Consider the following 17,448-nt stretch of genomic DNA (forward strand, 5'->3'; position numbering starts at 1 on the left):
CACTTTGAAAATCTGCATCACACTCATATTGAAGCTATACCTGCTTTTTTAATAACAGTCTCTAGTGACAAATAAGCTGTAAAGTAACCATCAAAGATGTTTCCCCAAGCTATCAGCTAACAACTAATGAAAGCCAGCATTTATTGCCAGATGCACTCATGGTTATATCTATGCAATAGTCTGTTTTGCCCTTTAACAGCCCAGCCTAAGTGAACAGTTACTCATCGGGATTTAGGTAAAGATACAAACTGGGTGAACTTTTGGCATAGGCTCAGCTCAAGGTTCATATTCTGGATTCTTTACAAAGTCACTTAGCCTCTCCACCACACTTGTTCCATTAAATGATGAGCAAAAATAGTCCAAAGCACTTAAATCTACTCAGAAAATCAAGGGGAAAGAGGAGCAGTCAAGAAAGTCATAGAACTACTGTAAATTATCTTTCACTCACTGAGGCTTCTGAGTGTGCCATATATGATGAAGTACTATTTAATGATGTAATTTTGTTATACATACCTCATAAAAATGACTTACCATTACTTATAATTTTACTAACATGTATTTCTCTCCTCAGGAGTACAAGTTTTTCTTGAGACATTTTTTAAATATTTGGGAAAAAATATTAACACATAATGAAAGAGATTAGCGCCGTAGTTTTTAAAAAAATGAAGAAACCATTTTAAGACAAGTATTCACAGGTTCTTTATTTGAAATCCCATATGGCAGCTCCAAAACCCAGCACCCTGCTGTGCATTCTCAGCATCTCACTTTTCTCTCTGACACGTGCGATTTGGCTCTTCCCAGGCTGGGAGTTCCATCCCCTTCATTTTGCTGATCTTACTTTTACCCGAGTTACTAGCAACTGCCTACGTTATAAGAGCATTTACAAGGAATCTTTATTTTCAGAAATGTGTTGATGAATTTCTCTCTTACCTTACAGATTTCCAGGTTCCCTTAGTGATTGCCTGCCGTTGCCCATTCTGTGGCTTGTCCACACTCCAATGTTGTTGCTCTTTCTCCTGTTTTTTTTCTGTATAATCCCTCCTGGTTATATTTTGCCCTTTCCTATTCTTTCAGTTGGCACCTATAGTGAACTTTATGTGTCTTCTTCTTAAGTCCTAATCTATTTAATTGCATTTAGGTGGCACGATACCAAAGCTGAACTCAGTATTCCTCTTCCTAACTCTTGTCTTTTACTTTGCTCATATTAATTCAACTCTTGCAGAAGATGCAAGTACTATCTGTAAACAAAGCATTTCACCACGCAGCCCACTTTGCACTGTCTCAACACACTTCTCTCAAAACAGGGGAGACTATCTGGCCAATCGGCAGTCATATTTTACATCCCTGAACACAATGCTTTCTCATACTGAAGAAAGAAAATTTAAAAGCCAAACTCCCCATCCAAAGAAGCAATCACGTGAGTTTAATTCTGTGTTCTCTTCTTCCCTTTTGTCAGCTTCTCGTTCAATTCCAGCTCTCCATCATCTTTAATATACAAGGATTTTAGAAAAAGATACCCAAATCCAACAACTTTGTCAGTGAGTTGATTTTCTCACCCTGATTACTGATAATACCTCACCTTCCTTAACAGCAGCCATTCAAACTCTTCCAACTCAACAGCCTGTTGGAAACTGATGCCTACAAGGACAGAAGTCATCTATTCAGCCTGTTACATAAAACAATATCTTCAAGTTGGAGACAAGTAAAACAAATGTAATAAATGGTCTCTAAAATTCCTGGTCAAGTCAGAATCTGACCCCAGAAATTGGGCTATTAAGTGATTTGAAAAGGTTATCAAATCTGTGTTTTTGAGGAAGGAGGAGGTGTTCCAATCAGAGCCAATGACATATCAGAATTAGCAGTAATGGGAAGGAGGGATGAACTGGGTGAACAAACTACAGCCAGGTATCTGCAAGGCATCTTCATGGTCTGTCTTCTGGGACACTGAATCTAATGAAAAATTGTTAGGCCTTCAACACTGACAAGCAGAAAAGATAAATAACTATGAAACTATTGCTCTCGTTAACTCTGCTGCAACCCAGAATCAGCAACACTATATTTCTTCTCAATAACACTGCATTTTCTTGCTTTTAACCTCTCTCAAAAAAAGTAAAATAAATTGACTATTATTTTTTACCATAATTAACACAGCAGTTTTTTTTTCCATTAAACTATGGGTTTGAACATCCCCACAATCTTCAACAGAGGAAAAAGCTCCTTCACTCTGTTGTCAGGAGCCTGAAGTTACTTCAGCATGCCATAATTAAAGGAATAGGAAACTTTTACTATGTGATCTAACTGGCCAATTTTGTGTGAGGATAATGAAAAGAAAGAAGGTATCAGGGGAGTAAAACGAACTTTTAAAAGATGCATGGGAATGTCACTGGCAAGCAAAGATAATGGAGAATACGCTGAAAGCTGGGATGGAAAACGTTAAACAACCTTCCACCTGGGAAAAGGGAGGGGAAAATGGGGTTGCAAATTATTGCAAATTGCTCTTAAGCTACAAATATGCTGACATAAAGGCAAGGCTCTTTGTGAGAGGCCTTGGCAAAGAGACAATCCTGAGGCAAAGGCAGCTAGGGCAGTTAAAACCGAGTTTGTGTTTAATCACATATTCCAGATGTTGTATTTCCCTCTTTCATGATGGCCTTTAATTTCTCTTTTATGCACAGATTACATGAACTTTTTTCTTGCCATTCTTCACCTCCTGCTTCCAGAAGATTTTTCCTTGCAGGAGAAAGATTCATCCTTAAGCAGTAATGAGAAAAAAGGAAAAAGAAAAAATCTACATCTCAGAAGCAGCCAGGTAGAGCTGTGATTAAAGGCTGACATTTTTACCTAGTATGCAAGATTAGACTTTTCCATTTTTATACATTCCCTCAGGAACAACTTGTACTGATTTATATGAGTTGGCATCATTCTGTCAGTTCTTGATGTGGCAAATGATTCTGGAAACTGGACCTGAATTTTCCTCTAGCAATGAAATACTTGAAAATGAGCACCATACATAAGCCAAAGCTACGGCTGTTTTTTCCTTGGGATCTGCTCAGAAGAATCCCATGGGATACAAACCTGGAAAGAAGGTTGATCATTTTTCAAAGATCACCTACCCTAAGCTCAAAAATAGTTTATCCAAGTGACAGAAGGTTAAGCAAGCATAGCAGGAGGCTGGCATGGCTGAGAGAGGAGCTCCCAACAAAACTCGGATATAAAAGCATACAAGAGGTGAAAGCAGGAATAGGAGAAGGAATATGGAGACAGTGTCTGAGCAAGCAAGGATAAGGGTAGAAAAGCCAAAGACCATTCAGATCTAAACCTAGCAAGGGACATGAAAGGCAACAAGAAAGGTTTCTATGAGTATTTGAGCAGCAAAAGGTAGACAAGGGAAACCATGAGCCCACTGCTGAATGAGGCAGGGGAGCTGGTGATACAGGACATGGTAATGGCTGAGGTATTCAATGCCTTCTCCATTTTGCTCTTTACTGTTAAAAGGTCCCCAGGAATAACAGGAAGGTCTAGAGCACCTTCAGTGGAAACAGAGCCAGAGTCTGCACAGTTAGATCTCACTGACAGGACAAGAAGCAATGGGAACAAAGTGAAATACAGGAAATTCCCTTTCAACAGAAGAAAGATTTCTTTTCACTATGATGGTTACTGAAGCAGGTTACCCAGAGAGCTTGTGGAGTCTCCATCTTTGATATATTAAAAACCTGGCCATGCACAGTCCTGAGCAACCTGCTTTGAGCCCACGGTTGGACTAGATGGTCTCCAGGGTCCCCTTCCAAGCTTATCCATCCTGTTACTCTACAGTTCCTGTTTTTATTGTCCTTTCCTGTATACATTCACCTTGTTCAAAGGTAAAAGAATGAAATTATAACAGCAGTATCTCAGAACTTTCTGAACTTTTTTCTCTCTGTTTTAGCATTTCATTATTCACTTAGCTTTAATATACACTAACATACTTTTGTCAACTTTATAAATTAAGAGAAATGCCATTTTTATAGATATATATATATATACATACAGCATGATAGAAGAAATTTTTAATCTAAGACCTACACTCAGAGTATAGGCAAACCCCAAACCATATATATCCTTTAGATAAAGACATACCTTATGACCTAAAGAATGTGTCTTAGGCACTGCCATAACAGGACTCCTCAAAGTAATCTAGCAGTTGTGGCAACAGTTGTTGAAGGCAGTTCTTTTTAGTACAAGCTTTGATTAAGGAAAGTAGCTACACGCTTGAATTTAGTGCTTTTCTGAAAAGAAATCCTCGAAAGTGATAATGGAAAGAAATAAAAGAATATCCTGAGGGGCCACCGTATTATATCCCAAGTACCAGCACAGCAATCACATTGGAAATGCTTTCAACAGTTTGAAAATACTTTCTACAATTATGGAAATTTTCACAGATGCATATTTAAGGACATGGACAACTCCTAGGAGAATTTTATGTGGCTGCCTGCAAAATTTAGGTCATACACACTCATCCCATAATCCCTAAAACATCACACTTACGGAGCTATGGCAAGAAAATATTCTTTAGAAAAAACATCAGCCTTTATTTCCACTGAGGATAACCATGAAAAACAGTAGAATCATTAAAAAGTTTCATAAAAATATAGATGTATAAGTGCATTTGACTATGACTTTTCTTTTGATTTGACCTTGACTAATCTGAAAGCACATAGAAAAATTTACAGTGAATGCTAGATGTGAGCTATACTAATATCTGGCTAACTGCCTCTGCTGTGAAAGCTCTTTCTATTTTAGTAAAATTTTATGCACAAAAGCATTTTCCAGAGACTGATGTAGTATGTTTAATACAGCCTTATACCCAAGCTTAATTGCAAAAGCTTTTTCATAACAACAAATATTGTCCCAAGCAGAGATCATACTTAATAAATATGCTTATTATTTTCCATAATGAAAGCAATGTTTAAAATTTGTAGGTAATCCCATTACACTGTACTTCAATTATACATCCCAGCTCTCCTACCCTCCTGCTGATAGAAGACTACCTAATCTTAGTTTCCAATTATATACATTAAATCCTTCCAAAGCCACCTTCATTATTACACACAGCATGTTTTGCTCTATCAGAGAAAAAGCTGTAATTGGGAAAGAGCAAAATGCATTTTCAAGCCTAAGATAATCATGAGAAAAGTTAATTATGTCAATTAAAATAATCTCTCCACTCAACAAATATGACCTCTTGTACAGAGAAATGCAGCAGGACAGGTTCTAATCCTTGATAAACCATGGTATTTCTAACTCCAGACATTCTTAATAGAAAATTGGTGATAAAGCCAAATTTTGACTTTAAATGAGATTATAATAGAAGAATGGTCATAAAGGGCTATTGGATGAACCCAGTGGAATTGTTTAAAACACAAACCGTAGCATTCCATATACACACCCAAAATTAAACCTAAGTAGACCAGGTTGGGCAAGGCCTTAGGTGATATGGTTTATTGTGAGGTGTCCCTTCCCATGGCAGGGGGTTTGGAACTAGATGATCTTAAGGTCCTTTCCAACCCTAATTATTCTGTGATTCTATGATTCTTTTTCAGTTCTTGGATTAAACTTCTACATCCTAAAAGCAAAAAAGGACTGACACAAGACGACTGCTAACAAGAAAAGTCCTCGAAACGTATTAAATTAAAAATGGTGGATACAAGAAGTAAAATCTGCATGGTTACTGCCAGTTGTTCTCAGTAAAGAATTTTATGTCAATGTCAGGAGGCAACCAGGTGAAGTTATGAAGTGCTGACTTGAATTACAGTTACTTAAATCAGAGCTTTAAGTGCTGAAGATACTGCTGCATACAGCGAAACCAAAGCTGTTGACTCCAACAGCAATGGTGAAGGTATCAAACAGGAGGCTCTCAGATCCTATAACTGCACAAGCCCAACCTTCAAGCCCTTACATCACAGAAGGAAAAGATGTGAGGCATCTCTCCTTATTAGCTGTTTCTGATAGTTAACTTTCCTCTGCACACTGTACCTTTCTTTGACATGAAACCTAACCAGCCTCAGCCACTTCATCAGTTTTAGAAGGCATGCAGTTTTCAATAATGTTCTCATTCCCATGTTTTCATGAGCTCTAATTGTGATAGCACAGCTATTCACAACCCTCATTATGCTGTACTGAGCTTTTGCCATTCCACCCCACACTTACTTCAACCATTCTGCTTTTTAATGTTTCCTAGCATACTACTTGTTGTTCTATGGGCATCAAAAATAGAAGTAATATTCTGGGGAGTATTGCAATATTTCTGCAATGCACCATAAACTTGCTTTAAGGCAGGTAGACTGGGAATACTTCACTTATGCCAAATTCATACTTCTTTATCTTGCAAATTCCTGCCAATTTGCTGTATAAAATTTGCACTACAATTTGTGATACGTCAAGAGAAGTCAAGTGTAAGTACACCGCAGCTTAGAAACATTTTCAGTCTTCATGGGGAAGCGTGTCTTCTCCTAAAAGTTCCAGCCTCTTAATTCCTTTTACTCTAATTCATTTTTCCCTTATCACTTGGTGACTTTGTCAGAGGATTGGGATCACTGCCAAAGATATTTACCTCAGTTTTGTTTCCAGTCCTCAATTAGATTCCTCCTAAATACTAAATTAGGTCATTAATCAGTTAAAATCTAAATCTTCATTATTAATTTACTAAAAACAATACAGCAGCTTGTAAAACATTTATGCAGCAGTAATCGAAGCACCACTTCGCAGAGATCACGGCATTCTTAATTTACTACACAACTAAATATTTAATTGCAAGTGGTAGCAAAGCTGAAGGTGCTCTGTTGAAATTAAACAACCTTTTAAATGCTAAAAATCTCAACTGCGTTGTGGGAGGTAATGGTACATTTCCAAAACAAGTAATAGGAAATACACTCTTTTTTGTGGGGTTCGCCCTTACCAATTAAGTGAAGAATCACGTACTTGGCTACGCAGTTTGCTATTTACTTATAGGTCTGTTTCCCAAAGTACTTTCAACAAAAGTAATCCTAAAATGGCATTTTAAATTAGTTGAAAGCACAACAGACTGCATATGCCAGTTAAAACAAATAGAATTTGGAAGAAAAAAAGGTATTATATTCTTTACAGCAGCTTATTTTGTGCATTTGCAATGTAATAGACTTGATTCAATGCCTTCTTTGCTAACAGGACTATCTCTAATAAAAGTAATAGTATTTTAACTTTCTTGTGCATATCTTTCTTCAGAGTTAGTTTTCATAACTTCCCAGGTACATTTTTTTAAAATGCATTTCCATTTATACATCCAGAGTTACATGACAAGACTAAGCAATTTAGGAAATTGCCCACAGACCTTTTGTAAAGCCATGTCAAGATGGATATATACTTCCCAGTATGAATACTGAATGACAAATAATGACATGCAGTATATTTATTTAATATGAGCTTTTAAAACGGATTTCCTTAGGTCAATACATGTTGCTGAAGGTTTCAGATATCGTTAAATGTATAGCAAGATGGACAATGGGGTTTTGAGCAACCTGGTTCAGTGGAAGCTGTTTCTGCCCTTGGCAGGGAGGTTGGAACTACATGAGATTTGAGGTACCTTCCAACCCAAACTATTCTATAATTCTATGGTTCTCTGAGGAGTTCCGTTTGGTTAGTTTTTAAAACAACAACAACAAAAAAAATCCAAACACAAAACCACTCACCAAAACCCCCTTTATTCCTTCTTATTGTCTCACTGACTCAAACAACATGGCTCTTGGAACAGGAAGGCAGGAACATTGTTTACCCTTATGAACAACAGTGAATGTGACGAATGGGGAGAGCAAAGCAAGACAGGCAGGAGAAAGTTAAGAACAATAACAGCATGTCCCCTTTCAACAGGAAAGCTCATTCAATAGGATATTACACTGAACAAAACAATGACCAGGCTATAAGCATAAACCTGAAAACAAAGAGTTTGCAACAGGATCGCTTTCAATCTTGAACATTTATTTCAGAACAGCAAATTGATGCTTCTTATCTATCAAGCTGTTTTTGTTAATAATATAGGATATCCTGACCTTTTTCTACCTTATAAAAGCACGTGACATTCTTGTCAAAAATAATTTACCTAAAATCTTTAGAAAAGCTGTCAGCTAAGAAAACCGTGCGTACATAACTCATCAGCTAACTGGGAAACAGTACGATATTTAGAGAATGAGAAGACCACAATTTTCTACATCTTCCTTATGTCTCAAGGTTAAAGCATATTTCATACATTTATAAAACTGAATGCTACAGCTATTTCAGACTCTAAACAGAATGAAGAAGTATACACTTGGTAGCATGCTTCTCATTACTAATGATACGACCTTGCTTCTCAAGGTAACGTATGAGATAAACTGTTTACCTGCATGGCATATGGAAGAAGAGTTTAATGGAAGGCAGACTGAAATAAATTGAAAGAAAATCTTAGTCTAGGACTGAATACAGAGTTTTCATGCAGTTTGCTCTTCAAAACCGTTTCCAGTTTAATAATGGCAAATTTACTGCACTGCTGAGCTTCACGAAAGGCAAGTGATAGACACAATTAGTCAATACTGGCTAAGATTAATTAATTGGTTAACAGGGTAGTTGAACATCATGAGTCACTCAGTATAGTGCTGGTATCATCACTGGTCATCTCAGAAGAGCTAAGAGTTGTAAAAGGTATATAGTTTCCCATACTTTTACTGTATCTGAAGGCTGTCATTTCCAAACAGACTGGAAATGTGGGGGGTTGGAAATGTGGGGACCAATTCTTTCTCTCTTTTGAGGTATATGGAAACTGTTGTGAAAAAGAGAGCTTCAGTCTTCATAACAGTTTGCCAATGCTTCACATGACATTTGAGGCTCCTTCCTGGTGGTAAAGCCCCTCATAGAGCACGTAATAACTAACCACTTGATTCTTTCAAATTGCTCACCTGAAGCTGTTATCATATATTATAACTATAACCAAGCTTTCCCTGACAAGCATCAACATTTTAAGTAGTGTATGGCTCAGAATTTTTTTTTGCACCATAAAAAGTGCCTCCTTTAAAATAATCCGTCTTGAGAATCAGATGACATAATAATTCTGAGTTTTACTAAAGCTGTTTACATACACAGGTCTTTGGCAGGATGCCTTCCAGTGAGAGCAAGTTACATACCAGCTGTAGTGGTCCATATAGCATATTAAAACATGTAAAGTACAGTTTGATAATCTACCTTATAAACTAGTGAGAGAATTCTCATCTCTTTTCTCCAGGGACTCTTAATGCCAAAGGACAGATTGTTTCTTGTCAGTGTTTCAAACTGATCTCTATTTGCAAACATAGTGAGTGATGCCAAATGCAGTTCTGAACACAAATGAAACAGCTATTTTATTATGCACTGTTTTCAATTGCATATTCGGAACAGAGAGGCAAGTACTGCAAAACCCCCACACTTGCACATCACACGAGCCATTTTCATAATATACTTGAACACTGCATAAAAATGCAAAGGAATAAAACAATTCCAATAAAATAACAAACACCTTATGAATTAAATATTATATTCACAAGGCTACACACTGGGATTTAACAGAACATGATATACAGTGCAGACCAAAATACAAATAGAGTGGATAAATTACTTTTTCTGTTTTAAAAAAGAAAACAAACTAAAGGGAAAAATTATTGAATTAAAAGAGGAAGAAGAAATTGAGATTTTTTTTTAATCTGGAAAAAAAACACAACAAAATACCCCCAAAACCCAAAGCCACAAACACAGTAGCTTGCAGCCAATGATAATAAACCCACTTATTCATTAGAAGCAGGCCCAAACTGATTCCATTTGAGTCACAGCATGAGCATTCAAAGTAGCAATTACATGACTATCCATGTGGCAGTTGTTTTCTGTCCATCTTGGTTTCACTTGTAAGAAAACAAGAGGAAATTTCACTGGAAAAGCATTAATGTGTTTTTAAGATGATCTCAACACTGGCTAAATTAGCAAAGGAAAAATGGTTTTAAGTGGCATGCTACAGACACCTATGGACTATGATTTTGTTGTACCTGACAGGCAAATACATAAAGCAGCATGTGTGCCAGGTTGACAATGCGTGGGGGAGAGAAGAGGCATCACCAGTGCATGGCAGCCAGCTAAATTTAATTCAGAGCCTTCTTAGGCTAAACTGGAACAAAAGAGAGACTATATTCTGCTCTTTATAAAGAGCTCACCTACAGTTGATTAACAGGTATTTCTTCAGTGAACAAAAGCTCATTTAAGTAGGAGTTCCCCTTATTGCTCAGTAATAGCTACAGGTAGGTGCTGGGCCTGGCCAGATGGAATGGGCACGTAAAACAAGAGCAACTCCCTCACAGATTAAAAAAAAAGAAAAACCCAAAATTACTTTGAAATAAAGGATTGCAAAGAATTAATTTCAGTACTTTACTGTTGATCAGCATCTTACTTTAAAACATCACTCTTTCATTTTTCATGATTAACTGAATTTATTTATTAGTATTATTTTTAAGGTGATTGTGACATGGATGCAAGTTATGAGCACAATAAATCTCTACTTAAGCAGCTTATCCTTACTGTTATATATTAATCATGGCACATATGGGATTATAACTAACCGCAAACAAAAAAGGGAGGGGGGAAGGGTTGAGTAGATATATATGTCTCTGGATTAAATCACAGTGTAAGAAAATGTCTTAGAATTCCAACTGTGCTGTGCTAAAAAAAAAAGGCACAATTAGCTCCGGAGAGAGGAACACTTGCATATTTTTCTCTGCACAGTTATGTGTGAAAAGATAAGATCTCTCCATAAAACTGCAAAATAGAGCACTTACAAAGTCCATTTGAAAAGATTCCTCCAGGGATCTGAGATAGCTCCAGTACCTGTTCAAACAGGTAGTTCTACAAATAAGTGATGCACTTTTATCATCCCATTGAATCTGGTCAACAAGGGTCCTCTTTTGCCCAAATACATATAAAACTTACCTGCCCTTACATGTGGCAGGTGGCAGCTACATAAGAAGTCCCTTAGAGAAGCAGTCATGTCACCTTTAGCCAAGGCAATAACTAGACCTGCAAGTTTTACCACTTCATCTCAATCCCAGCGGACTGGAAATTATTTGGTAAACTCTGGTTTGAAAAAGAGAGCTTGTTAAGAAATATCAGCTGTACATGCAAATATGGAAGGAAAGAGTTTATCTTGTTTGGAATTAAATATATCTAAAAATACTGTAAGGAAAGATCGTTTAACTGGTATTATGTTCCATGATTTCTTAATCACATAGTTCCTATTCTATGTTGCAAGTAATTACTGTTTGAAGTGAACTTATCCCTTCGAAATTAGACTGCTGGGCAGCTACTTGTAAACAAAGTAAAAATGAAACAAGACTACATAGTCTAGAAGAGCCTACTCTGCAATTAGCTATACTAAAATACAGATATGGGAATGATCTAGATATCTAGTGTCATCTTGATTTGAGGAGTTAATTGTCAGTGTTGCCAGGACAGTCAGAAAAGGCATTAAATATGCTTGCGTTTACTGACAAGTATTTTTTTTTGGTTACATATCACAGGTTTTTTAACCTCTTAAGGCAGTTTTTCCTGTCTTTTTTGCAAATATTTCATTGCAGGCTGACAGACTACCAAGATTTACCTAAAACAACTCAACCAAGGCACACTGAATGAAAAACTGCTGGATTATGTTCTGCTTATCTAGTCTGCACTACATTACATTTAAATCTACTCACTTAAAATTACTGTTCAGTTTATGAATGTTTCTATGGGTAATCTTTATTTTTATTTACAACTGATAGTCCAGAAACTGCATGCTTTTTTTTATCATATATACACCATAGGCCTATTTTTAAAAGTTGGATTGCTGCTGTCTTGAATTATGAAATTAATAAATGAGTTAAACTGGAATGATGAACTAAACCTTCTAGGGTGAAATATATATTATCAAACATAGGACTTTAGTTCTTAAATCTGATAACACTGTGAGAGTACTTTGGTATCTAAGAACTAGAAAGAATACCAAAAATGTAAAAGGATGGTCAAAGTCAACTCATTTAAATGCTTTACATGGGCCTGTTGCTTTGCTCCAAAAAATAATGTACAAGGAGAAACCTCCTTTTAAAGTGAATGTTGCCTTCAGATGTAAAAACTCAACCTCTTGATTAATTCTAACTGTGTTTAGAACTTGGGTCTCATGGGTTCATCTGAACGAGCAGAAGAAGCGGTATTCAATTTCCCCATTGAAAATAATGACAGGATGACTTTGGCAAAGTCTTTCCCCCTGTTGATACTGAATCCTGAAACCCAAATTCTATTAATATAGTGAAGCATTATCAGAAGCTTTTTCACGCTGCTTTAGTTCACCCTCTCAGATCAACGTGATTAATTGCTCAGTTACTTTTCTGTACCTCTTCCAATCATTTAGAGTACTTATCTTTATAGCATAACCACACGCAGTTAACATCTCTTGATTTCTGCTTGATTGTGGTTTAATGGGAAAAATTTAAGACATCAATCTTTGCCTTAAGTTATTCTAGTTCCAATGTTCAAATGATCACGTCTGCTCTCCTCACAATCTTCTCATATAACAAACTCAAAGCATTTTAATAACTTTAATAAAATAGGTAAGAGCAGAGTTGCCTTGAGAGGAGTTCAGCTGATCTCAGGCAATATTAGTACCAGCATTCACTGTGTACTAAATATTTCACTACTCGGAGGCAGTAGTAACACTAGCAACCAAGCCAAGACAACCAGATTGCGACAGTGTTTATAGGTAACAGAAACATATGCCAGAAAAAAAGTAAACTCTTTAATCCAGCCTAATAAAGACAGTAATGTGTAAGAAACTTAGACATTCTTGACCTTCCATGGTAAAATAAGAACATGAAGAGCAGTTAATGGGCATTCTCCCATTTTACTTCTAGAAATAGAAATTTTAGACAGGACTAGTTGGGGAAAAAAAGAGTTTAACTTCCCAAAGTTTTCTGTTTGTTTTTTTTTTTTCCCAAATATTTTGTTCTGTTTCTGAATTACAATAAGGTTTTTCAATATATCAGAAAAATATGATTCTAAAAATATGACTTAAAAATACTGGTGCACACTACTTAACTTGAAAAAAGGGTTAATATAATTGTTAGGACACCTAAGGCTAACATACATCCAGTTCTTCCCAGATGTCTGCTCTACTCTCCAGATGAAACTTTAACAGTAAGAGTGCATGTCTGGGTTTTAGAAGCCTAATATCTACCAGGAAGTCTTGAAGTCTCATGTGGGAGTCAATGAGATGGTGCCCTACCAGAGTGTCCAGCTCATCTGACCACAGCCTCTAAGGAGATTCCAGGCTGGGCAGGAAGCAAGGACTGGAAATGCAGGCCAGGAGCAGCAGTGCTGGCACTTGACTACACTGTACTGGCTAGGGAGATAAGAAAAACAGCCCAGAAGATGTCACACATCTTAATGTGAACAGCTCTACCTCCTCCCTTTAATCTCCCAACTCTTTGGCACTTACTGGTACCCTTTACCCTTCCCCTTTCACCAAGTCCCAAAACAGCTTCTGCAGCACAGGCCAAGATCTGCCTCCTGTGAACCCTAATCCTGAGGCAGAAAGTCTGCAGGGCACATAGTGTCAAGATCAAGCACATCCCACTTATTTCAAAGCAATTTGTGTGCCAGCTCTCCCAGAAGCAGGGACTGCCATATTCAGGTGTGGGGAGATAAGGACCTGGAGGGGTACAGGGAGTTGGGGGTATGGAGATGGGAACTACAAGTTTGGAAAAGATGGGAGCTGTGGAGTCAGTGGGGGCCAAGCCCATCCACATCACCATAACCAGACACCTTCACGCAGGTATGGGAGCACACAGAGCACCACCCTGTCACATTAGTGCCTTAGCACATCCTACAAAGGACTGCCCAAATCATCATCCTTCCTCTTGCCTTCGTGTGCACCCCCTGGCACTGCATGCTGTTTTGCACCTTGGAAGCTCTATTTCCCTAAATAGCCACCTTGAGATCCAAGTTCAGTTCCTCTCCCTGCACAATACAGGCTCAAAGCATTCTAAAGGACTGCACTGTCAGGATGTGCACTATCAGGATGTGTGTGCATGTGTGCACGTGAGTCCATGTCATAACCCTCTTCTGCCATGTCACTCCCCAGTTTTCTTCCTGATCCTAAGAAAACAAACAGGATTATTCAAAATTTCTGTTTCCTGGAAATACTCCTTAAAAAAAAAAGAATTTCTTGACTTGTACTCATCCAAAGCAGCCAAACACCATAGAAAAATCTGTTATGGAGCCATATTCTTCTCCGCTATCCTGCTTTTAACTGCAAGAAAAATCTTTGTGCACACATAGGCTATTACAAATTATTGCTGTATGTTATTACCTCCAAAAGCACATTAGGAAAACTATGTTTAATTCAAATCATGCACATGGAGGAAAAGCTAATTATTCTTCCAGAAAAGAAAGCATATAAGGTAAAAACTGCATAATAATTTGATTATTCAACCATTATATAAAAAAAGGCAAAACCAAAGCAAGCCGTGCAATTAAATGGTATTTTAAATGTACCTTTTAATAAACCTATTTGCATATCTGTGGTCTCCTGTTACCAAGGTACTGTACTGAAGATGTCAGTGTTGATCAGCTTCCAATCATCAATAGCACTTATTGAAATAGCATCCTGCTAGGAACTTGGATTTTCTGCCTTTATTGGCGAACACCATTGATTTATGGAAAAATGACATAAAACTAAAACCAAGCCCTGATTACGGAATTAACCTCCAAGAAAGAAATCTTATTTCTGCTATAAGACAATAAGTAAACATTTTACAACGTGCTCTCTTGCATACCTATTGACTTCTGGCAAAAATAAAATTCCCTTGCAAACATGCTAGTATCATGCTCAAATAACGTTGAAAAAGCAGCTTGTCTATGAAAATTATGAGGCTTGAAAGCTTGAGCAGAATGGACCCGAGTTATCTTGATTATTTTGATAGTCTCATAGAGCTGAATAAGTAGCATTATAACAGATTTATACAGAAATGTTTCAAATACATTAAGACAGAAGTAAAAAAAGGCAATTTTTTTTTAAGCATTGCCTTAGTCTCTGTTACAAGACTCAATATATTCTCTCAGTGAATACTCGGGCACAGTTTTATGAGAATTCTCAAGGTTTTTGGAACAATCTATAAACACACACGCTTTAAACAATCCAGACTAAATCTATTTATAAAGCTACTGAGTGAGCCCCACTGTGCCAGCAGTGGAATGTGTCCACTCATCCTGCCTCTGTCATCTTGGAGGAAGCCTGAAAGCGAGTGCTCCTCTGGAGGGAGCCCCTCAGGACTAGCGAAGATCCAGACTGCAACTTTTTTTCCTCCCATAGCAAGATGCAAACAGCAGGAGAGTTCACACGATGCTCCCCTTTGTTTTTAAAGGCAAAGAAAGTTTGACAGTCCCTGGTATAGCTGTCTGCATTTCTGTTTTCCCTTATGCATATGATATACGATATATAAATCACTATTATTTGGATAAACTTCCCAATGGCTTGGATATTTAAATTCCATGATTATCACACAGCACCTTTTTAATCACTGGGAGTATTTTGCAGAATCTTCCCCCCCCCCAGCCATAAATATAACAATTTTCTCTAAGTAAAGAGCTCTTCCAGGTACAGAGGAATTCAGGCAATGAATAACTAAGTGAATTGGTGGCTGCATTGCATAGCACAAGACATATCAAAGATATAATAAAGCAACCCATTTATAAATTCTTTGACTGCATCAAAGAGAGCAAGGAAAAGAGGAAGAAAGCATTACCAGCCTAATGAGGTAACTTTATAACATAACAATTGAAGTTTTTTTCTCCCTCAAATCTAATGCTGAGTTTATAACAGAGGTATTACTTCCATTTTCAAAATGGTTATTTTTGTTAATTTAGACATAACTGGAATGCAGGTCTACTAAATAAATGTTTTCTATATTTAGCACAAAAGGCAATTGTCTTGATATCCCCCCAGTTATCATTACTGCAAATTCTAAACCAATTTAAGTTTTGCTCATGGAGAAAAAAAAAGACAAAATATCTTAACCTACAGGGACTCCCAAAAACCAGATGGTTAGACATAGTTAAATTTTATAAGAAGAATACTACTAAAACATAACAATGACCATTTTTACATTCCTACATCTTTTTAAATAAAAGGGACCCCTGCTGCAGCACAGTTTCAACAAGTATCATGAAACAAAATTCCCAAACATTATAAATGCTTAACATGCTATTACGCTCTCGCTGGTCCCACACTAGAATAGGAAATACAAGCAGCAGTCACTGGTTGTTTAAGAGCCTAATACTGTACTAGTAAAAATAATGCAGCACAGCAACAAGTTCACTGGAGTGCTCCCTTATCTCACAATGTACCAGATGTACAGCCATTTATCTTGAAAGAAAAAAATTAATGAAAGAGGGCATGAAGACTTTTAAAAGGATCTTTTCCCAGTATTTAATAACATGCGAAGTATACAAGGATTCTTGCGTGAAATCACAAATAGCAGTAGGTCGTTTTTCAGGGTATTAAGAAAAGCTAACCAGACATACAACAGGATTCCAGCAGGCAGCTTGCATGAGACATAAGGCTTTATATTCCCACTAGGAACATACCTTCTCTGATTTTGCTTTCCTGGCGTTATGCACAAACCTGCGTCCCAGCTTCTTGGCATACCAGATAGAGGCAAACATTGTGGTGATGAAGATTTCAGTCTGAATATGCAGCGCACAAGAAAAAGCCAAAAAAACTTCCCCCACAGCTGAGATACAAATCTAACGCTGGTTAAGGTCTCTCAACTATTCTGTTGCTCTGTCAGGTCCTCTCATGCTGCCTTCCACACAAAAACAAACCACCCAGTGTGGCCAGTCTGCAGGTGTATTTACATACTGCCAGCAGGAAGTCCAGGGTGAGGCATCTTTGCATCCAGCTCACATCCAGTCTGCTAAGTGCTTGTCTGCAGTTCTTTAGCACTGTCACCACAAACTACATATGTGTCAGTATGAAAGGAAGCTGCAGTAAACTACTGTAGCAGACAGCTCACCTCCTCTCCTCCTGTTCTGAAATTTAACTCCTTGGTTCTCTCTCCGATTTGCCAGCATGCAACAGAAGCAGCAGCAGTTCAAATCTGAGATATACAGCACTGCAGGAAAGGAAAGGGGTACAGAGGTGCCAAAAATAGAACTGTATATTAACCATTAAGGTGAAGGAACAGGTGTTTTACGTGCTTCATTACAATTAAGATGTGAAAGAAAAATGGATTTTACTTTGTTCTAGTGGTTTGGGATCTATCCAGAGGTATTTTTGTTACCTAGCTTCAGTTCGCAACAGAGAGGCACCATAGCTGTTCAGTTCACTTGCTGATGTCATACATGCTTTGCTGAAGGATT

The 17,448-nt window shown here is 37.4% G+C and overlaps 1 protein-coding gene across 29 annotated transcripts in view; it reads right to left on the bottom strand.

The window, feature by feature from the left end:
* DLG2 (discs large MAGUK scaffold protein 2) overlaps nucleotides 1-17,448 on the bottom strand; it is a 998,920-nt gene that overhangs the window by 477,625 nt on the left and 503,847 nt on the right. Inside the window, exon 1 of one of the 29 annotated variants that reach the window (XM_061457977.1) lies at nucleotides 16,675-17,104. The exons of 26 other annotated variants lie outside the window; for them this stretch is intronic. In XM_061457977.1, the coding sequence (XP_061313961.1) occupies nucleotides 16,675-16,752 (78 nt within the window). In that variant the 5' untranslated portion in view covers nucleotides 16,753-17,104. Of the gene's footprint in view, nucleotides 1-16,674; nucleotides 17,105-17,448 lie in introns of those variants that run through there. 2 more of the 29 variants (XM_061457980.1, XM_061457983.1) reach the window with 2 other exon arrangements.

This window comes from Pezoporus flaviventris, unplaced genomic scaffold (assembly GCF_033815535.1).
Source record: "Pezoporus flaviventris isolate CSIRO_AGI_PZ_B2104156 unplaced genomic scaffold, CSIRO_AGI_Pfla_v1 ptg000025l, whole genome shotgun sequence".
Lineage (NCBI taxonomy): Eukaryota > Metazoa > Chordata > Aves > Psittaciformes > Psittacidae > Pezoporus > Pezoporus flaviventris.